This window comes from Anastrepha ludens, chromosome 5 (genome assembly GCF_028408465.1).
Source record: "Anastrepha ludens isolate Willacy chromosome 5, idAnaLude1.1, whole genome shotgun sequence".
Lineage (NCBI taxonomy): Eukaryota > Metazoa > Arthropoda > Insecta > Diptera > Tephritidae > Anastrepha > Anastrepha ludens.
Genome location: NC_071501.1, coordinates 122,532,244 through 122,551,839, shown reverse-complemented (window position 1 = coordinate 122,551,839; position 19,596 = coordinate 122,532,244). Strand labels below are relative to the sequence as shown.

At 36.7% G+C, this 19,596-nt stretch overlaps 1 protein-coding gene across 1 annotated transcript; it reads right to left on the bottom strand.

The window, feature by feature from the left end:
* Nucleotides 1-2,992: 2,992 nt before the first annotated feature.
* LOC128864879 (protein Daple-like) lies at nucleotides 2,993-19,596 on the bottom strand. Its single transcript, XM_054104638.1, has 9 exons — nucleotides 19,563-19,596; nucleotides 17,487-17,624; nucleotides 11,675-11,770; nucleotides 11,511-11,590; nucleotides 11,151-11,435; nucleotides 7,419-7,614; nucleotides 7,081-7,356; nucleotides 6,706-7,039; nucleotides 2,993-6,605 (listed from the first exon to the last, which is right to left on the bottom strand). Exons 1-9 carry the CDS (start codon nucleotides 19,594-19,596, stop codon nucleotides 5,318-5,320), a joined length of 2,727 nt encoding a protein of 908 aa, XP_053960613.1. The 3' UTR covers nucleotides 2,993-5,317.

Below are 19,596 nucleotides of genomic sequence, written 5' to 3'. Positions count from 1 at the left end.
AAAGTTCTTGTTGGTAATATGTACCGTCCAAATAAAAATGATGACTGTGCCCCACTAGCGAATACCGTTGATAGACTGCAATTTGTTGGTTGAACACTGCTTAAATGTTAACTGACAAAATGAGCACTTTTGTAACACCAATGCACTTCACCAATAGTAGTGCATCTCTCATTCACCACTTTTACACGAATAACTTAAAACGAATTTTATTATATGGGCAAAGACAACGTCATAAGAAAATATTGATGTAATGGTTGCAATTTGCAAAACAAAATTTTAATTTTATTTGTTTGATAGATATTTTGTATGGATATAGAGGAGGAATAAATGGAATTGCAATGGAATAGGTCAAGTTACATTTACACAAACGTGAAAAATGACGAAACATTTATAGAATTCATGAAAGATATCTTCAATTTCGATTGTGCATCAGACGTTAATAAGTCAACAACACTAAGAGGCATCATCATCGATTTGACTTTCTCAAGACACATTACACTTGAAACACTCCCTTTCATTTCCTATTTTTCCTATCATCGTTTATTCTCAACAGAGAATTGGTTCATTACCATGCACACAGGAAGAAGGCATATGCAAATACAAGAATGTGAATTTATATGCAAATGCGCATATACATACATATACATACATACATATACATATATGCTCACTCAAGTAGGACAGAGCCAGATGTCGAACGTTGCCGAACGCGGGGGCCGATTGTGCTCTTTGTCGTTCGTTCCGCGCTCTCGCTTGCAGTTCAAGCACATTAGCTTACATTTGCTTGCGTACGGAATAGATTCGTATATTTGATATGTCCATATGATTTGTATGCATCTTTACATATATATTTGTTCTTTTTGAAAATTGCGCGAAATTGTATATGTATATGCATGTTTATATACATATATTGTAGTATATTAGTATACAACATATCTTATAAGGTATGTGGTAAATATTATTGTACCATACATTTTTTCCTTCATATATAATAAAAAAATTAATAATAATAACATTAAAACAACAGGTATTATTAACAAACTTGGTTTTATTTTAAATTCCTCAAGTGAATCAAATTAATAATAATCAATACGAAGGCATATGCAAATACAAATACGTGAATTTATATATGGACATATGCGCATATATGTACATATATATATACGCTCACTTAAGTAGGAGAGAGCAAGATGTCGAACGTTGCCGTTCGTTTGCTTTGTTTGCTTTGTCGTTCGTTCCGCGCTTTCGCTTGCAGTTCATTCAAGGTAACGGCAATGAGCAAGGTAACACTAATGAGCAAAGGTAACGGCACATTTTTTCGTGCGTGCAGCCTGTTAAATCGAATTATAAGACGTTATCACGTCAAAAACTCAGTTAAATATTCATTGTGACTTGAAAGTAAAAAAATTATTTTTCAGGGCTGGAATGTTCTTTGCAATCAGAAAACTAAAAAAGAACTGATTGAAAATGCCCACAAAAACAAAGGACATACAAACGGTAGTGTCCTAGACCACGGTGTAGAAACGACATACATACCATAAATGCCATGATCGGGCAAGTGTACTTTAAAATTATTTATAGTTGTTTAATATTATATAATTTTATCATTTATTATTTACATTCCATACTTTTCTAATGCCTTACTTATTTATTTTTCAGGTAGCCACATAAAATGGCTTTTAGATGCTTCAAAAACATTTTATAGGCCCTTTCTATGGCCGTAAAATACTATTAAATAGTAAGTAGTAAATAATAAATTTTGTTGGTTTTTGGAGGGTGAGTTTTAAAAAAGGCGAAATAAATTACTCATTTAATTGCTGACTAGACTTTCTAGAATTTTACTAAGCTCCTCACGGATCTCCTAATACTTTTGCTTATTATATACGAATGACAAGCTCCCGAACCGTGTTAAAGAACAATGTGTAAGTATTGCCGTACCTTATCAAGTGTCAGCAAGCATCAGGGGATAAAAGTGCATTTACATTTAGTCTTCATGGGGAATTCTGAAACACACAATGTTATAAAGTCGCCAATATTGGATTTTTTCACTACTTCCCTTATCTGGAACTCCTTTCTATATAGTCTGTGGTTGAACTCAACACCGTTTGTCTAAAATCTTTTGAAATACTACATGGCTGGGTCACATACATAGACCAATTGGAAAGGCAATCTTGATTCAGCCAATCTAGGGGCCAGTAGTAAGACATTCACATTTTGCTCTTGCATATGTGCCTCTTACCATATGTGTAACTCAAATATAACTAAATTTATTTTAAAACACACAACTCTTCACAATTGGCTAACGACGCAGCAGCACTCGCGCACCATTTCGCAGCTTTTCACGTTCGTACGAGTATTCGACGCATTCGTCGGCATATCTGTCAAATTCGCTCAGAGCCGAATGACGGTCTGCTAGGTAGTACACCTGTAAAAATCTTTTCACCATACCTTACCATCTATGATACATACAATAATTAAAAAGTAAATACCCGAATAATCGAATTCCTGCATATACATAAATGCATTTGCGTATGTACACTTGATGCTCTAGCCATATTTTTCTATACGGCACAACCAATCCAAATTCATTCACAAGTTCGAGCTCGTATTTCTAGGAGCAAAGTACTTTCATTCATAAAACGACTCTTAGACGCAATAAATTATGATAACTTTTGAGAAGACGAATAGCCCGCCTTAAATTTGTAGTTGATTGCTCCTATCCAAACTTCTTTATACCTTTGACACTCCTGCATGTCCATACATACATACATACATACATAGGGGTGTTTGTTCAAATGACCTTCCAAGGCAATGCTGAGCACTTTCGGCAAAAATTGCAACACATTTGCAAGTATTTTATAAGTTTCTTTTACGTGCCCATTAGCAGAATGGCCTATACAACATTTTTTAATGTGGAAATCAAATATTTGATTTCATATTCCGCACACATACATACATACCCAAAGACACATCCTTAATTTGAAACAGAAAATTTCATATATAGTATTTATATTTGTATATTTATTTATTGGTTTTTCAGCATTTGCTTTCCCTTCAATGATCAAGCCACAAATCATTAGCTTATCAGACATTCCATTCAATTGAAACTGAGTTTCGATGGCAAATGAAATTTTTTTATAATAATAACTGCCAAAGCTGGATTCGGGTACGGTTTGCCCTTTTCCAAACTACTCAAATGTTAGATTACAATTTCTGCTATTTCATCCATTTTGGATTGTTTTTTTTATTATTTTTTTTTTCAATTTACGGCAAATATGCATTTTTCAACTCTTTTAACTGTGACAACTTCAATTAATTTAATGAATTTTTCATTTTCGCTTTTACATTTCTGTTGCGTATTATTTACGACAGTTTTCCACTTCATTTCGAAAACAGAGAAGTTAAGAAAGGGTGAACAACTATGCTATTTGCAATTGTTTCTCATTACTTTGGGGGGGCGGGGGGCAATAGTTGTCGTATTTGTGGTATGTAATAAATACTAACACACATAAGTTCTTATACATATTTTTCTTCATGCATTCAAGTAAGCCTACACACCTATACATACACATATAAAACAAATGAACAATCAATATTAGTTATATTTTTTTCTTTGTAATTATAATGCACTTTCTTGGATATTTAATTCATCAATACAACTCAGCCCAACGCGACACAACCGCCTGCCTGACTGGCTGATTGGCTGATTGGCTGACTGACCGGCTGACTCCAACTTAAGGTAGTAAAGAAAGGTAGCTAAATACTACACAATAATATTCATAAGCTTAATGTTTAGGTACACACTTTTACTATAATTAAATAAATACAATTAACATGAAATAAACTGAAAGTACAGTGAAAATTATAATCGCTAAAGCTAAAATATTCCTTTACATTCACTTTCTTAAGCCTTGGACACACGTTTTTTGCAAGAGTGAAGTGTTTTCACACAGTGAAACACATTAATTATAAGTAAATCCAGTTATTCCTCCTCCTCCGCCTACACGCAAATATTTATTAAGGTGATACTCCTCAGGTTCCGTATCATTAATGGACTGCTTTGCGGGCGCTAAAGTTCCTAGTTAAGTTTGCATTAGACGGGCCGATTCCATTTCATTGCACACATACATACATTTGTTTTCATACCCCTTACAATATTCTTCGTTTGTGTTTATATTTTTTTCAAATCGTTCAAAACTTTTGCTTTATTAAAAATTTCTGCGCAGCCTGGTGACGCCATTAGTTAGCTTGCCGCTGCCACAAATATCGCATGGAACAATGGAACAATCAAAATAAATTTAAAAGCCGATATTTACATTTTCTCTCTGGTCATACAATTTTCTGGTCTTCAAATTTTCCTATAAATGCAGACGTAATTGGCGCTCATATTCGTCTAATAAATTTTGCTTCGAAAATTTTGTTGCTGGCTAGATGTCGCATTTTTAAATAGAAAGCTTAGCTAATAGTTTCATATGCATGGGTATGTGTTTCACGACACCATTTCATACTCAGAATAAGGCATATATGGGGGTTCCAGTATTTGAGTTGTTAATTGCGCGCGAAACTATTTTCAGCAAAATCAGTCAGAGATAACTAAAAACTCAAATACGTCAGACAACACTCCCGAACTTCTGATGCAGAATCTGCACATGATTAGTAGTGCTCCAGGGTGATGAAGCCCCGAATATTAACCAGAATGTTTCCTTCTTATGCATATTTTTAGCAACCAGTAAGTCCATTTGTATGGAAATGCATTCGCAACTTGCGAGCAAAAGCGGAACAGTTGCCATCCAAATTAGTTTCCTTCAGCATAAATATTTCAGTATTAAGATTTCACATCTCTTCGCTGAGCATTCATAACAATGCGAAAGTATTTTTTTTTTATTATTTTTTCTCTCTGTTGTACATGAAACCATCAAAATTACAAGTAATTCATTAACGCTTTCTCATTTTCTCTTCCTTCAAATAAATAAAATTAAATAAAGTTAAGTAGTTCGAGGCTACCCAAATAGCGCCAAATCCCAGCAAACTATATAATTTTGGCCAGTGTGTTCTGTCATGTTTTGCGCGCTCTTCTACCCTCAAAGCAATCACATTTCCAACGCCTTGAGGTGCTGAATTTGCGAAATGTCTGTGCTTTGCCAGTGGAAGAGACACAGTTTATTTAACCTCTTATTGGCTTAAGTTTTTTTTGCTTTTCTTTTTTAAAAAATAAATTACGTTTTTCTGTTGAACGCTTGCTAAATAGTTATTGCAATTAGATTCAGAAGCTATCCTCTTCCTCATCTTCTTCTGCTAATTCTAACGCTTCGTCTTGTCATACCGTTGAGCCGTTAGCAAATATTTCTGTATCATCGGACCAGCTAACTTCTATTGGCGTACCGTTGAGGCTGTTGATTTTGTCGAACAAGATAACATCGTCTTCCAGTGAAATGTGCGAGTTCTTTAGCGACGAGGTTGAACCTGTTGTTGCAGACGAGGTCGATGCTGAGCAAGCATCATCAGATGACGCCGAGCAGCTTTCGTCCTCTGAATTTGTGCCCAACACCATAGCTTCACCCGCGGATTCCTGTATCTCGTGGAATTTCTTTTTAAGATCATGCACGGAGGCGTGTGTGGGTAACGACTGCATATCCAATCGCTCACCCGAATTCAACTTGGATGTGTCGCAGGTGATGAGCTTTCGGGCGGCTGCGCTGGAGTTTGGAGTGTGTGGAAAAAACGAGTCATCGCGTCTGCCTGCCAATACCAGCTCCTCGTCTATTTCTGAACACAGCGTAGATGTTCGTGGATGTATCGCATTTTGATGCGGTGAACTCGAACTAACCGGTTCCTTCCAGTTGATCAACTCCAATTGATGCTGCTTCCATGCACTTGAGCTGGAGCTTTGACGCAATAGCCGTTTGCCGCTTTTGGTGCCCACCGAGCCGGTGCTGAGCGCACCTGCACTAGCGTTCACTGGTTCGGTGCCTTTAACACTCACCGATTTGGAGCGTGTGCGCGAGTGCGGACGTTTGCTGAACTCGGTTCGCACATCGCTGGAATGTCGTATCACTGTGGTAGCAGACATTGACTGCGAAAGTGGATTGGGTCCCCCACTGCTATTACCATTGCCATATGATGCACCGCTGCCGACACTACTCAAAGATGTATTCATGGCGCTGGCGCCTCCGGACAACTGCCGACGTGTCGAAGGACTGCGCTCAACTGAACGAAAAGAACCAGCGCGTTTCACCATTTTCGATGCGGCTGCTTCGGGTGTATCGTCGTCCATCTCTAGCACCCACGACACGGAATCAGGCTTTTCAATTACACCCTTGACCACAGGCGATGTGGGTGGCGAAAAATCGTCCATTTGTATGCTGGCCATTGATGAACCGTTCATCAGCTGAGAACGATTCAGTGAGTGAATACTAGATTGAGTGCTTGCGTTGTGCGATTCCATTGCGGAGAGCTCATGCAATTTGGTTTCCACGATATGCAATTGCTCTGAGCGCTGCTTGAGCTGCCATTGCAAGGCCTCGTTATCGTAGCTGAGACGCTTTCGTTTTACCATTTCGTGGTTATAAGCCTTTTGCATGTCGTCTATTTGGCGAAGGAAGTCCCTGCAAGGAAAGAAATTGAAACATTAATATATGATTTAAAAAAAATGTAATGAAAATAAAAAATTTATTTTCCATATTCAAATATTTCCCTCATACTTACTTCTCCTTCTCCGACTTGATGTCAAGCTCTGATTTTAGCATCTCCATCATCGACTCAAGCTTGGATATTTTGCCTGTTAGTACGGCGCGCTCTTCGGCATCTCGCATCAATTTCTCGTTTTGTTTGATCAGCTTCGAAATCTCTTTCTGCTTCAACTCCAACACACAGTGTAAGCTGTCCACCTCGCTTTCCAAGCGCGCAAACTCCGAAGTGCTAGAGTTACGTGGTGAGCTAATGCCGCTACTACGGTCCAAGCTCTCATTGAAACTGCGCTGAGATGACCGCAAAACCGAAATTTCCTCCTGCGATAAATTCAATTCAGCGTTTCCACTTCCTTCGTAATCATTTTTATGTGCTCATGACACTGCTCCTGACGTTCTGTGGCAACTTTTAAATGCGTAGCGTAGGAATTTTCCGTACTCTTCAGCTTTTCACGTAACTCTTGCTCAGAAATCTCCAACGCACTGAAACGTTCCTTCAATTTCGTTTCACGTTCGTCGGCTGCGCAGAGCTCTTGTTTTTTCTGAGAGAGTTCCAGGCGAAACGATTCTATTATACGTTTATGCTCCAAATTTTTTGCCTCCAATTGTGATTCGAGTACATTGAACTTCTCTTGTGCAAAAGCTTGATAATCGGCTAGATTGGCTTGTTCTATGGAACAGAGGAGGAGAGTTTAGTTAAATTATTTTCAGGATATCTTATGCAGAATTTACCTTTGTCCAATTCGCAGCGGTGAAATGCTTGCAGATTTTGCTCGCGCTGTAAATAATAGCCTTCTTTTTCACATAGTTGATCCTGTAGCTGAGCACAGTTGGTTTTCGCTTCATCCAGCAGCTTCAGTGTTGTGCTTAAACGTTCCTCAATTTTGTGTTTCTCGGTTTTTACTCTCGGACATGCGAATGCATCCAGCTGTGAAGTGAGATAATTAAAATGTTACGAAGCCTTTCTAGCATAAAATTCGATAAATCGGAAATCCGTTAAATACGTTTTTTATTTATCGAATATTTTCGTGTAAATTATTTTCTTCTTTCGGTTTTTGATATATTTTTAACAGAAATTTTAATAATTCTTTTTCTTAGTATTTAGTTCAGTTTTTTCTTTGTATTACTGAACGAAATATTAACAACTGTGACGTTTACTTTATAGTGCAATGTTTCTTGTAGTTCTTAGTCGTGAAGTCCGATACGCCTTGAGTCCGATATATCGAGCGCTATGCCTAGCAGGCTCTGAGCTGTTTGGTTTTGTGCTTTTTACAAATTGCCAGTAGATGAAATTTTGTCTCTTCTGGAGCGTGGCGATGAAAGTGCAGATGTTTGGAGAGATTCTTAGCCACCAATTGAACATGAAGGACAAGACTCAGATGAGAGCAGCGACAAATCGGACGAAGAAAATGATGCGAATCTGAACAACTTAGGGCCTAAATTATTACAGACTAAGTGCGAACTTCGGCGTTTACACACAAATATGATAGTTCATCTAGATACATAACAGGTATTCAGCCATAAATTCCTCAAGGTCCTGCATCACACGAGTCCTCATGGAGTAATGAAATGGCAGGTTAGGTTAGGTTAGCATGGTTGCCCAGAAAGTGGGCCCACTTGGACGAACAAATCAAATTCATCCTTTATGATACCATTGCAAGGGAAATAAGATGAAGGAAACCGATAGTACGAAAGAAGAGGGTAGGGGGATTACGAACGGTGACTGATTTGCCGTTGTGTTAGCCGCTTAATGATGCTTACGAAGTTCAACCGATTTTTGATATCAAGTGAGAGAAGTGAGAACCGAGATGCCGAAAACTTAGTCCCGCGGGAGCAATGCAGCTAATTAGAAGAAGATGCCGTGGTGCTGAGATGATTCCATCTCATCTTCAGGACTCGAAATAATTCGAAGTCCCACCACATGCTTACCTCGCGGATAGTGATCTGTGAGGATACCCACGAAATTTGAGAGCTGAGATTTTGTTATCCTCGGAAGATCCCTCGAACACTTCCGATTCACACGTGTTCAGAAGGATTTCAAAAACTTACAAGTTTGTGTACTTGCCTAGCGCTCACTGAGTAATGGAATGACAGATTATGAACCACTTTCGGATTAAAAAAACAAAGGAAAATTTTACTGCCAGCTAAGAAAAGAAAGCAGATTCCAAACTTTACTTGTACTGCAATACTTCAGCCCACAAACATCATCAGAAAAAAGTTATAATTGAAATGGTTGTAGCATTTTCATTAGACTGCGCAGAGAAAAAAAAACGCTGATGATGAAGACGGTGACCAGCTTGCTAAGGCAGGCACCCGCTTGCCTAAGATGAGTACGTCGCACATATGTCCGCACAGATGTACTCTGTGTTTCGAAGACGGAACTAGACGAGGAACTAACTCTGGAAGCACAGCCTATATGGCAAGCCTCGACCTACCAATGGCAAAAATGTTGCTACAAACTTGCAACACGAAAACAACCAACTTTATTTTATCACTCCCAAGGAAGGAATGTAAAATATTGGTTGAAGTACTGATGGGAAACTGTCTCACTCCATATCACGCAGCTAAGAAGAAAGGGGTACGTTAGAATACCTCCTTTGCCACTGTCCTGCTCTTAAGAGAACTCGTTGTAACTGCCTGGGATCGGTACACTTTTCATTTCACTTTGAAGCAAACTGTTTATTAAAACTCGCCAAGACATGAATCACGAACTATGCTTAATAGGACTCCAACAACTCCAGACACTTGAAGTCTATGTAAGATCTATTCAGATCAGCCAAATATACCTAACCTGACCTTCCAATGAATCTGGCCGTATGAAGTCAATGGTGGCTGAATATTGCAATAAACCGATTGTTAAGTGAAACAAAAATTTTGGAGACAAGAATCCAGCCAGCATGGCTCGTAGCGTTCGCCATTCACAGATGATGTCCCCAAATTGTGGAAATAGCGCTGTTCTCCATAATCGATTAATGTTGACTTGTCAAACTTTACTGAACAGAAATGTCAAAACAGTTTGCCGTTCTTAGCCATCAAATCATATTATCGATATCGAAAGTTCTCATACAGCTAAAAAACACCCGATATACCGGTTCTTTTTTCAATATTTTGAAAAATTTTGCTAAAATTTTAACCGACTTATGGCGCAGCTATGGTATGGGGCCAATGTGCATAGTTCATTATGAAGACACTATAATTAATGCATATATAATATAATTTTCTTACTATTGCTATTAAAGACTTCACGAGGTTATTTTCCAGATCGGCTCTGACTATAGCATACGCGGATGATATAGTCATTATAAAAAATGCAAGATTGGTAGGACTGTAATAAACACAAGCAAAACCAAATAAAGATGTTATTTTGAATAGGATTGCGCTATCGAGAGATGATTAATGATTTTTTATAACCGGAATTGGATGGTATTGATCTGGACAACGTTTATTTTCAACAAGACAGCGCTACGTTCCGCACAAGCAACGAAACTATTGATCTTTCACGGAAAAAGTTTCCGGACCGTGTTATCTCTAGAAGAGGTGATCACAATTAGCCACCGAGATCTTGTGATTTAACACCTTGTGACTTTTTTCTTTGGGCCCACGTGAAAGAGAAGGTCTACGCCAACAGCCTAGGGTCGACCTCAAAGATGGAATTCGCTATCGAGGACATAGGGCAGTCACTTTGCAATTCGGTTAAGGAAGTCCTGTAGACGTGGTCGTGGTGGTCATTTGCCTGATGTTATTTTCCACTATTAACGGCATACCTTCCTCTTTATAATGAAATAAACATCCGATCATTTATATTAAATAAATAATAGCATTTTTCTTTGAATATCAAAATAACACCTCTGTTTGGAAAACCCTATACTTATATTGTATAATGTAATATTTTATGATTTTTATTAAACCTTATAAGGCATCTTCTTTTCATTGCCAAGCCACTCCAAAAAAACTTAAAAAAATTTCCAAATACCATCGATCCACCTTAATGTATATACATACAGGTGTATATGCACATAGCCAAAAACAGTTTTAGCATCGCACAAAGCACTTGTCCTTGAAGTCCGCTGAATTCGCGTATCTGGTTAAATACAAACAGACAAAGGCATTTATTTGTACCTGTGAAAAGTATTCAAGCGAAATGTGGAAAATATTTGCGATGTGCGAATAGTTTTCGGTTTCCCAATTTTGTGTAAATTTGTACATAAGTACAAAAACTGATGAGGAAAAATTCTGATTTTTTTTTGTCAATGACCCTTAGACGCAATAAATTAAATTACTTTTGAAAAACCCGTTCCAAATCAATAGTTAATTGCTTCACTTCAAAGAAAGGTTACAAACTTCTTCTAACTTTCACAAAAGACACTCCTGCATACCCATACATACATACATACCTATGTATGGTTGTTTGTACAAATGAGATGCATCAAAATGTATAGAAGTGTTTTTGTATCCTGTACTTACATTGAACACCGCATACTGCAGCAAAACGCCCAAAGCCTCGATGCCTTTGTTGCGGTGCTCTTCCTGTAATTCCGTCTGCTCCAGGTGCCGCTCGATTGCCTCATAGTCCAGTCGACCGTTACACGAATGTCGATTCAAATGTTTCAAACGCTGCAGCTCCGTCGCATCCAGTCGCTCAGCGACTCCGGTCGCTGGCACAGGCGCTTCCTCAGCCGAGCGTTGTTGTTGATGGGATTTCGGTAGCAAAGCTTTGCCACGCACCGAGAGCAATTTCGATTGAGATTTCTGCGCAATAGAAAAAGTTTTTGATAAATAGAAACTCATGCATGTAGAAAATCAATACCGGGGCTCGTTACTCACTTTTTCCAGCAACGTTCCACCGAGCACTGTGGCACTAGAGCCGGTAGTTGTGGACGTTGCTGACTTCTTGCCATGATGTCCTAGGATGGGCGATGGGGTTTGTGAATTTGTGCGTGTTGTTGTGGTTGTTGTTGTACCATTAGTTACAGTTGTTGTTGTGATGCTATTATTGTTATTGTGATTGATTTCATGCAACTCTGTTGGTGCATCTGTGTGTTTGGCATTTTTATTCACCGCACTGCCGATACCACGATTTTGATCTGCAAGAGAAGACGAGAAAAAAGTTCAGTAACGGCGCAGATGCAGTATGAGGTCGAAGAGAATTGCTCACACTTAGGTTATGATTAGTTATTTTATTGTAAAAAAATGGTTTTATAAAAACAAAAATATAAAAAAACAAAAAATAGAAAAAAATAAAAAAAAAATTTAAAAAAATAAAAAAAAATTAAAATATTTTATAGCATCGCAGGGTTGGAAGAATTATTTTAGTAAAGTGGAACCAAATAAAATTGGAACTATCTAAGCTTTAATTATTAAGCAGAATAAATGCACATAGAACATGTACAAGGTGGCGCAAAATTAATCATCTCTCCGCAGATTTATAATTCTTGCAAATAGCGTCGTACGCCCATCATATTTGACACTTGTGAAGTAGGCAGCTACAGTATACAAGCAGACAAAGGAGGGCGTAAAGGTCAAAATAAAAATTTCCATTACTCAAAATATTTTGTTTACCATATATTTAGTAAAGAAGTTATTCAACAACAAAATTGGTGGATTAATTTTGCGCCCCCTTGTATAGGAAATAGAGTAGAATATGCTCGACAGTAATCTGGACCAAGTCACATGGGGAAATAATTCATTTTTAAAACCCAATTAAGCAGTCAACCTTAGGACTAAACCCACAAATTTGTATTAAGGTCGGCTTGAAACTATCGTAAGAGATCACTCCTGTACTTGAACTGTTGCCATTTCTGTGAATCCGGCCACGTGTGTGCTCAGCAATCGCTTTGCTAGATAGTCAAGTGTTTAAATTCATTAAAATCAGAATAAAAGTACGAAAGCTTACAGATCTCATTCAAAGTTGTAGTAGGAGCAAAATTTTAACACTGAAAATGAGTACATTCTGGGGTGATTGCTTAGAAATAATATTTTTCAAAACTCTTTTATTTACAAAAAACTCAATTTTCGAAAGTACATCCCAGTTGGTGTTGCTCACATAAATCTTAATATTTTCCCAAATATTTTACTGAAAGTCTTAAAATACATGCAATTCCGATGGAAATACAGTACTGAGTTTATTTCTAAGCGGTTATTTTTTATTACATATTTTATTAATGTGTGGAATATTAAAAAAGGCTCAAATTCCTTTATATTTAAAAAAAAATGTATTAAGCAGCATACGTACTTATAAATCTTCACGATGTCTTATGAGGACATTTTAAATTAGATGGTTGAACTTTTCAAATCGCTTCAATCTTGTTTAAGCAGATAATCTAACATTTGAAGTTGTTTTTGTTTTTCTGTTTTAAAATTGGTTTTGATTTTTTGATTTGATCTTTTTTTCTTTTGTTTTGCATTCGAAACAATTTTCCTTTTAGCAACGAACACACAAATAAATTCATAAAGAATTAAGAATAAAATTTCTGGGACAACCAACATCGAAGTGAGACATTTTCTTTTAACCTTGAAGTATTGTAATATGCACAGTGAAACCTTTCTTCGACGAACAAAAGCTGACTGACGGTGAGGTGTCCAAAAAAGGTGCCGCCGAAAAAACTTTGGTACAGAAAAAAAGGGAGATGCCCGGTTAATATAGATGTACGTTACGAGGTGTTACACTATATTTGATTTTATTGTTTTGATTTTATGCATTTCGCTGAATTTTATCGACGAAGTATCATAGTAAGTGCAAGTACGGAAGTGTAAGTACGGAAAAAATATAATTCCTAACAAGATGAACTACTTTGATATGAATAAATGTAAGTCGTCCAGGATTTTCATTGTAAAAAGGCAAAATGCACTTCCAAAACATAAATATTTTCATCCACACACGCATCCCCATACTTATAGGTACATATGTAGATATAATAATACAGCAGCATAAGCAATGAAATTTCCAACACATTGCGTGCGAGTTCAGAAAACCAGTTGGTGCACTATTTTGAAAATGAAAAGCGCAAGCCAAGCCAAGGAAGTCACAAACCTTTAGGCAACGGAAGGAAACTTAAAACTCCACCAAATATCTTCAAGCCTCAAGGTTTCTTTGGCAATTAAGAAACGTACACACGCATGCACATACAAAAGTGGACAAAAATCTATGAATGTACCTATGTGTGTATATGGGTGTACACATGTACGTGTGATAAGCGATGAGGTTCGACTTTAATTGGTGATAGCCACATAAGGCATTCAATGCCCAAAAACCAAATCAAAATTACCATAAAACTATGGAGAATTCCACATATGGACAGCAACATTACAACATTAAGATAGCAAAAGACTAGTGAAACCACCCAAATGCGTGGGCAATAAATTAATAAATAATTTCTATGATAATGAAAAACTTGAAGAGCTATTTTAGAAATGCAATTTTATGCAATTAAAAGTGAAAAATAGATGCAGTCATGAGGAAGTTAACTTTTCTTCCTGCTTGGCGAAGCTACACCATTTATGTGAAAATAGCTTTTAGTTGAGACTTCAGCCAAGTTCATTACGACTATAGAATTCGTAAGAGGAAGAAAAAATTAGTTTTAAATTAATTTACCACCTATGGCTTTATGCAGAAGTTTACAGCTCACTTTTACGTAATTTGATCGCAGTTAGATATAAAAATGTGCATGTGCAGATGTGTGTATGCTATAAGTTAACTGCATTCACGAGGGCCGTTCAATAAATCCTTAAAATAAGAGTTCGTTTGCTGGGTTTTGTTAGCAATTTTGGTTTTCTAGTTTTCACAGAATTTTTCCGCTTTTTTGCAAGGTATACGAAATTTATTTCACTATATTCAATATTTACAGATCGCCAAAATAATTATCTGTGTAGGAGGAGCATTAACTCGGAGTTCTGTTCTGTATTTTTGAGTCTGAAACTGAGAAAATCCCTTACAGAAAAATTTCTATTCATCACGAGATTGAATTTCTTCCTTTAAAACGTGCACAAGAGTTCATTATTTCTCCTTTCACGTTTAATACATTTTTCGATTAAGATTTGTTCGGTATTATAGAAAGTTTATTATTTTTGTAACCAAGTTTAGATTCTTAAATTACTCGATGTGGAAGTTGACAATTTCTAAGGCCAAATTGTGAAATTTTATTTAAAATATTTTCGCCCTGAAAAACTAAAACTAAAAAAAATTGAGTTTATCTTAATAAAAAAAATCAAAAAATATTCGAGCCCGGCTGCTTTGGAGGAAATCATTTTTTTTAATGTCTTAAAATTGAAAATTACTATTAATTTTAGAATCATTTGCTTAATAGAACAGTCGCAAACATAAAAGCAAATGTGGTGATGTGGTGTAGGTGGTGTAGGTGGCGTAGCAGCTGAAGTTGCTCGCATGATGAAAATAGGTGTGGTATTTAGCAGACCGTTATTCGGCTCTGGGCGAATTTGACAGAATCAGATGATAGGTTAACGTAACTTGGGATGTGTTAACCAAATTTAGCTTGTGTTACTGATATACGAACAAAATCAACCAACGACACTTCGCTGCCGTCTGAAAAACGACTTATTGGATGAGTGTGGGAATAGATATGAAATAATCGTGCAAAGTTCGGCTGCCAAATCTTTTGTTACGTACCAGCTCAAGTTCCCCTCACAATTTACTTCTTCACCTTAGTTAATGACCAAACCCTGTAAATCTATCATTCATGATCATCCTTGCGCAATTTTGTTTTTCACCATAGCAGATTGGCCAAACCTCATGATGAAAAGATCGCAATTTAATCGATCATCCTTGGTAATCTAACTTCCGTGTAGCTAAGAGATTTAATTCTTAGTTCTCCTGCTTAGGAGTCAATGGTGAAGAAGTTGTTATGAAATGTTTCTCCTTTTTATTATTGACAATAACTGAGTATTGCGGCCGCCGTAGCCGAATGGGTTGGTGCGTGATTACCATTCGGAATTCACAGAGAGAACGTTGGTTCGAATCTCGGTGAAACCGAAATTAATAAAAACATTTTTCTAATAGCGGTCGCCCCTCGGCAGGCAATGACAAACCTCCGAGTGTATTTCTGCCATGAAAAAGCTCCTCATAAAAAATATCTGCCGTTCGGAGTCGGCTTGAAACTGTAGGTCCCTCCATTTGCGGAACAACATCAAGACGCACACCACAAATAGGAGGAGGAGCTCGGCCAAACACCCAAAAAGGGTGTACGCGCCAATTATATATATATAACTGAGTATTAATTGAATTAAGTAAATGGTAGACGCGCACAAATCCACTTAGTAGAAGCGGCCGCAGTGAGTTAAGGGGTAACACCACTGTACACGCGTAAAATAAACACGATTTTTAAAGAATTTTTTTGTATAGAAGGAAAGGGAAAACAATCACTCTGATTTGGGAAGTTATTACTTATATACTAAAATACAAAACTACAAAGTTTGATCGAAAAATTTTACAAAATGGCGGCATTGGAGACATTTTTTTTAATGTGGTTTCTCTTGAAGGAGCTCCGCGGCACGCAGCACAGAGGGTGCAAATTTTAATCTGGAGCAAAGAAACATGTTTTTTCTTAATCTAAATAAAAATAGCTAGAGAAACACGTAGGGGATTTAAAAAATATTTATTTTTGTGGAATTAGCAAGCATTTGAAGGAAAAAACTCTATTTTGGTCTAAAAAAACCGGACCTTAAATAATTATAACAATCGTTTAAATAAATCTAACGAAAATCCCCTACGCTCTTCTCTTAAGAAGGTTATTATACAGACGTAGTGAAAAACCTGATTAAAAATATTTAAAATTGTTTGAGTTATGCTGCGTGCCAATTTCAGAAAACGTGTTTTGAGAAAAACGCGTTTAAAGTTTGGAAATTTGGAGAAGTCGTTAGGTAGCAGTCACTAACGCTTGGTAAAAAGCTTAAAATATTTATGAAATAAACTTCGGTAACGTATAAAACTTTTTGTTCTGTATTTTAAAAGGTTCAAAGAATTTTTTAAGCTTATAAAAAAAAAATCAATTTTTTGAAATTTCTACAGTGGTGTTACCCCAGGTTAAGGTAATCAAAAAAAATCTTTCTTTTACACAAACCACATATTTTGTTTCATATCAGAACTTGTTGAACTACCCTCATATTGCAAAATTTTCGCGCGGTTTCACTGATTCAGAAACACCATCAGTTGCAAATACCACCGTTTAAAAAAAGAAACGAATGAAGCGAGTAGTGAGATCCCACAATTTTATTATTATTTTTTATCATCAGTTGATATTTCATATAATTTCATATTTACCGATTTCATTCAAGAGTAGGACTTAAAATTGCGAGTCAGCATCGGCAAGAGTTGAAGCAGCACTTAAAAGATACTAAGTTGAAATTTACTTATAGTTACAGTCACAAAGAGTCAAATAATGTCTAACTATGGCGGTTACGCTTCTATTAGACAGACCTTCGGACTACTTTAAACTTGAATTCTGTTACCAAAAGGGTTAATTTGTTTTACTTGCTTTTTATATGAAAAATGTAGTGTGAACCATATTTTATGATAATCTCTTTTCTATTCTTTTCAAAATTATAGTATGTAGTATAAGGGTCGTTCAAAAGTGCCGCATATATGTCAGTAGTGAATAATTCCTAGACCTTTTTTATGTAATCTTTGACATTTTTCAAGCACACAGGTGTACAATACGCGATAGAACAACGCGTTAAAATTATTGAAGTTTTTTATGAAAATAATCGATCTTTAAAAGCAACATCAAATAATCGTCCGAAATAAATTCCAAGAAACTGGTTAGTGTCGAGTGTGGAAAAAATACTAACAGGCCAAAAACTGGGCGTTGTATTGAGAATACTCGTACTGCTGCTGTAGCGCAAAGTGTTGCTGAAGAACCTTCAACATGGACGTCTCGACGTTCTCCGCAATTAGGCATTCATAAATCGATTGTTTGGTGGATTTTCCTGTGGGCGTGAACAATTAAATTATGTTTTTTCGTATTTTGAATAAAAATAGTGACACGTGAAAGGATCTAAATAGTTTCATGTTTCGTTTTAAAGCAACATCTAAACGCGTATTTTATAAGCGTCCTTATACGAGTATTTATACTGAAGGAAACTAGGAAACTGTTTCTCTTTTGTTCGAATGTTGAGAATGCATTTCCCTACAAATGTTGTTACTGCTTTCTAAAAATATAAATAAGAAGGGAAAATTATATTTCTGGTTAATATTCGGGGTTTCATCAACATGCGAAACTACTAATCATATGCCGATTCTGAATCAGAAGTTTGGGAGTGTTGTCTGGCGTATTAGATTTTTAGTTATCTCTAACAGGTTTTGATGAAAATGTTTTCTCCCAATTAACAACTGAAATAGTGGAACCCATATATATGCAAATCTGTGCATATTAAATTATTAGCTAAGCTTTCTATTTAAAAATACGGCATCTGGTATTTCGTGCACTTTTACCCATGCGCCGGTTTGAAATTTGCAGTTTATAGTCAGAAACCATAAAATTGAAAATTTGTACACGAAAACGTTAGTTCATAAAGTACATTTTGATTCGTTCTGTTGGGCAATACAAATATTTTTAAACAAATCTCTTTCTACTTTCTGATAGTCTACAAAGAGCGATTAAAAACATCACTCCACCCTAGTATGCCTACATAAGTACATATACGTTGCATGTTCTTGTTCTAGCTGAACAATTGCCTTTCCAAACTTTGATTCACATAAAAATATTACTACAAATATTCCAAATTAATGAGAAATATCTAAAGATATTAGGATCGAAATTGGTGTGAGTACACCGATAGTTATAAAAGTTCACGGACAACAATTTTCGCCCAACTAAACCATCCCTCAATAAAGAAAATCGAAAAGCTGAATAAAACTAAATTTAGTCTAGAAACTTCTTACTCTAGACAAAATATTCGCGGTTCAATTGTCTTTGCTGCCCCTTTCGACTTAACAATTGCGTTATGAAGTGAGTTGCTGAGCGGCAGGATGCGACGGAGCTGCAGCTTTTGAAACATTCGAATCGACATTCGTATAACGGTCGATGTTCTATGAAGCGATCGAGCGGCACCTGAAGCAGACGCAACTGCAGGAAGAGCACCGCAACGAAGGTATCGAGGCCTTGGCCGTTTTGCTGCAGTATGCGGTGTGCGATCTAAGTACAGGATACAACAACACTTCTATACATGTTGATGCATCTCATTTCTACAAACAACCATGCATATGTATGTATGTAAGGATGTCTTTTGTGAATTCAGAAATAAGTTTCAAGGCTGCCTTTGACACGGATCAATTAACTACGAATTTAGGGCGGGTTATTCGTCAAGTAATTTATTTTATTGCGTTTACGGATCCTTGCAAAAAAAACTCTTATATTTATGGTTTTTCCAAATCCGTTTTGGCGACAAAAGCACGTGTCAACAACTGTTTCTACACAAAACAGACAAATGTCATTGTTTGTATGTAGCGGATACTCGAATCCAAAACACCCCAAGGACAAGTGCTCGCGCGTCAAGTGCTAATTAAGTAATACCAACTAAAACACAATAGCTGTGATAGTGGCTGGGCAAAATATGCGCGGCTCAGTTGTCCTTGCTACTCCTTTCGGCTTAATAGCTTAACAATTGCATTGTTTTTATGTGGTGACTACCGAAAAAACCTTTTTATTGAGGCAAAGGTGCAACTATAAAGGGTATAATCAGTAGAACAACTGATCTTTTGTTTTTTTCTTGGGAAGTTCTATTTTAAATGTACAAGTGATCTGTTTCTTTGTTTTTGTTTTATGTGTTTCTTTACCTCCTGTTTGCAACGGACTACCGTTTTGATTGTACTATTGCCATAATCTTACGCGGATTCATGGGACGGTGAAAATAACTTTGCATTACCTGCAGAACTATAGAGTATATAAAGCCAAGCCAT

What these genes read in the sequence shown, in the direction of transcription:
- LOC128864879 (XM_054104638.1), bottom strand. Translation starts at nt 19,596, where the DNA reads ATGGCTTGGCTTTATATACTCTATAGTTCTGCAG. An exon ending in CAACGCCCAGTTTTTGGCCT is followed by an intron (nt 11,771 to 17,486) that starts GTTAGTATTTTT and finishes CTTCTCTTGCAG; the next exon opens with ATCAAAATCGTGGTATCGGC. An exon ending in TGCAGTATGCGGTGTTCAAT is followed by an intron (nt 7,615 to 11,150) that starts GTAAGTACAGGA and finishes CTCACTTCACAG; the next exon opens with CTGGATGCATTCGCATGTCC.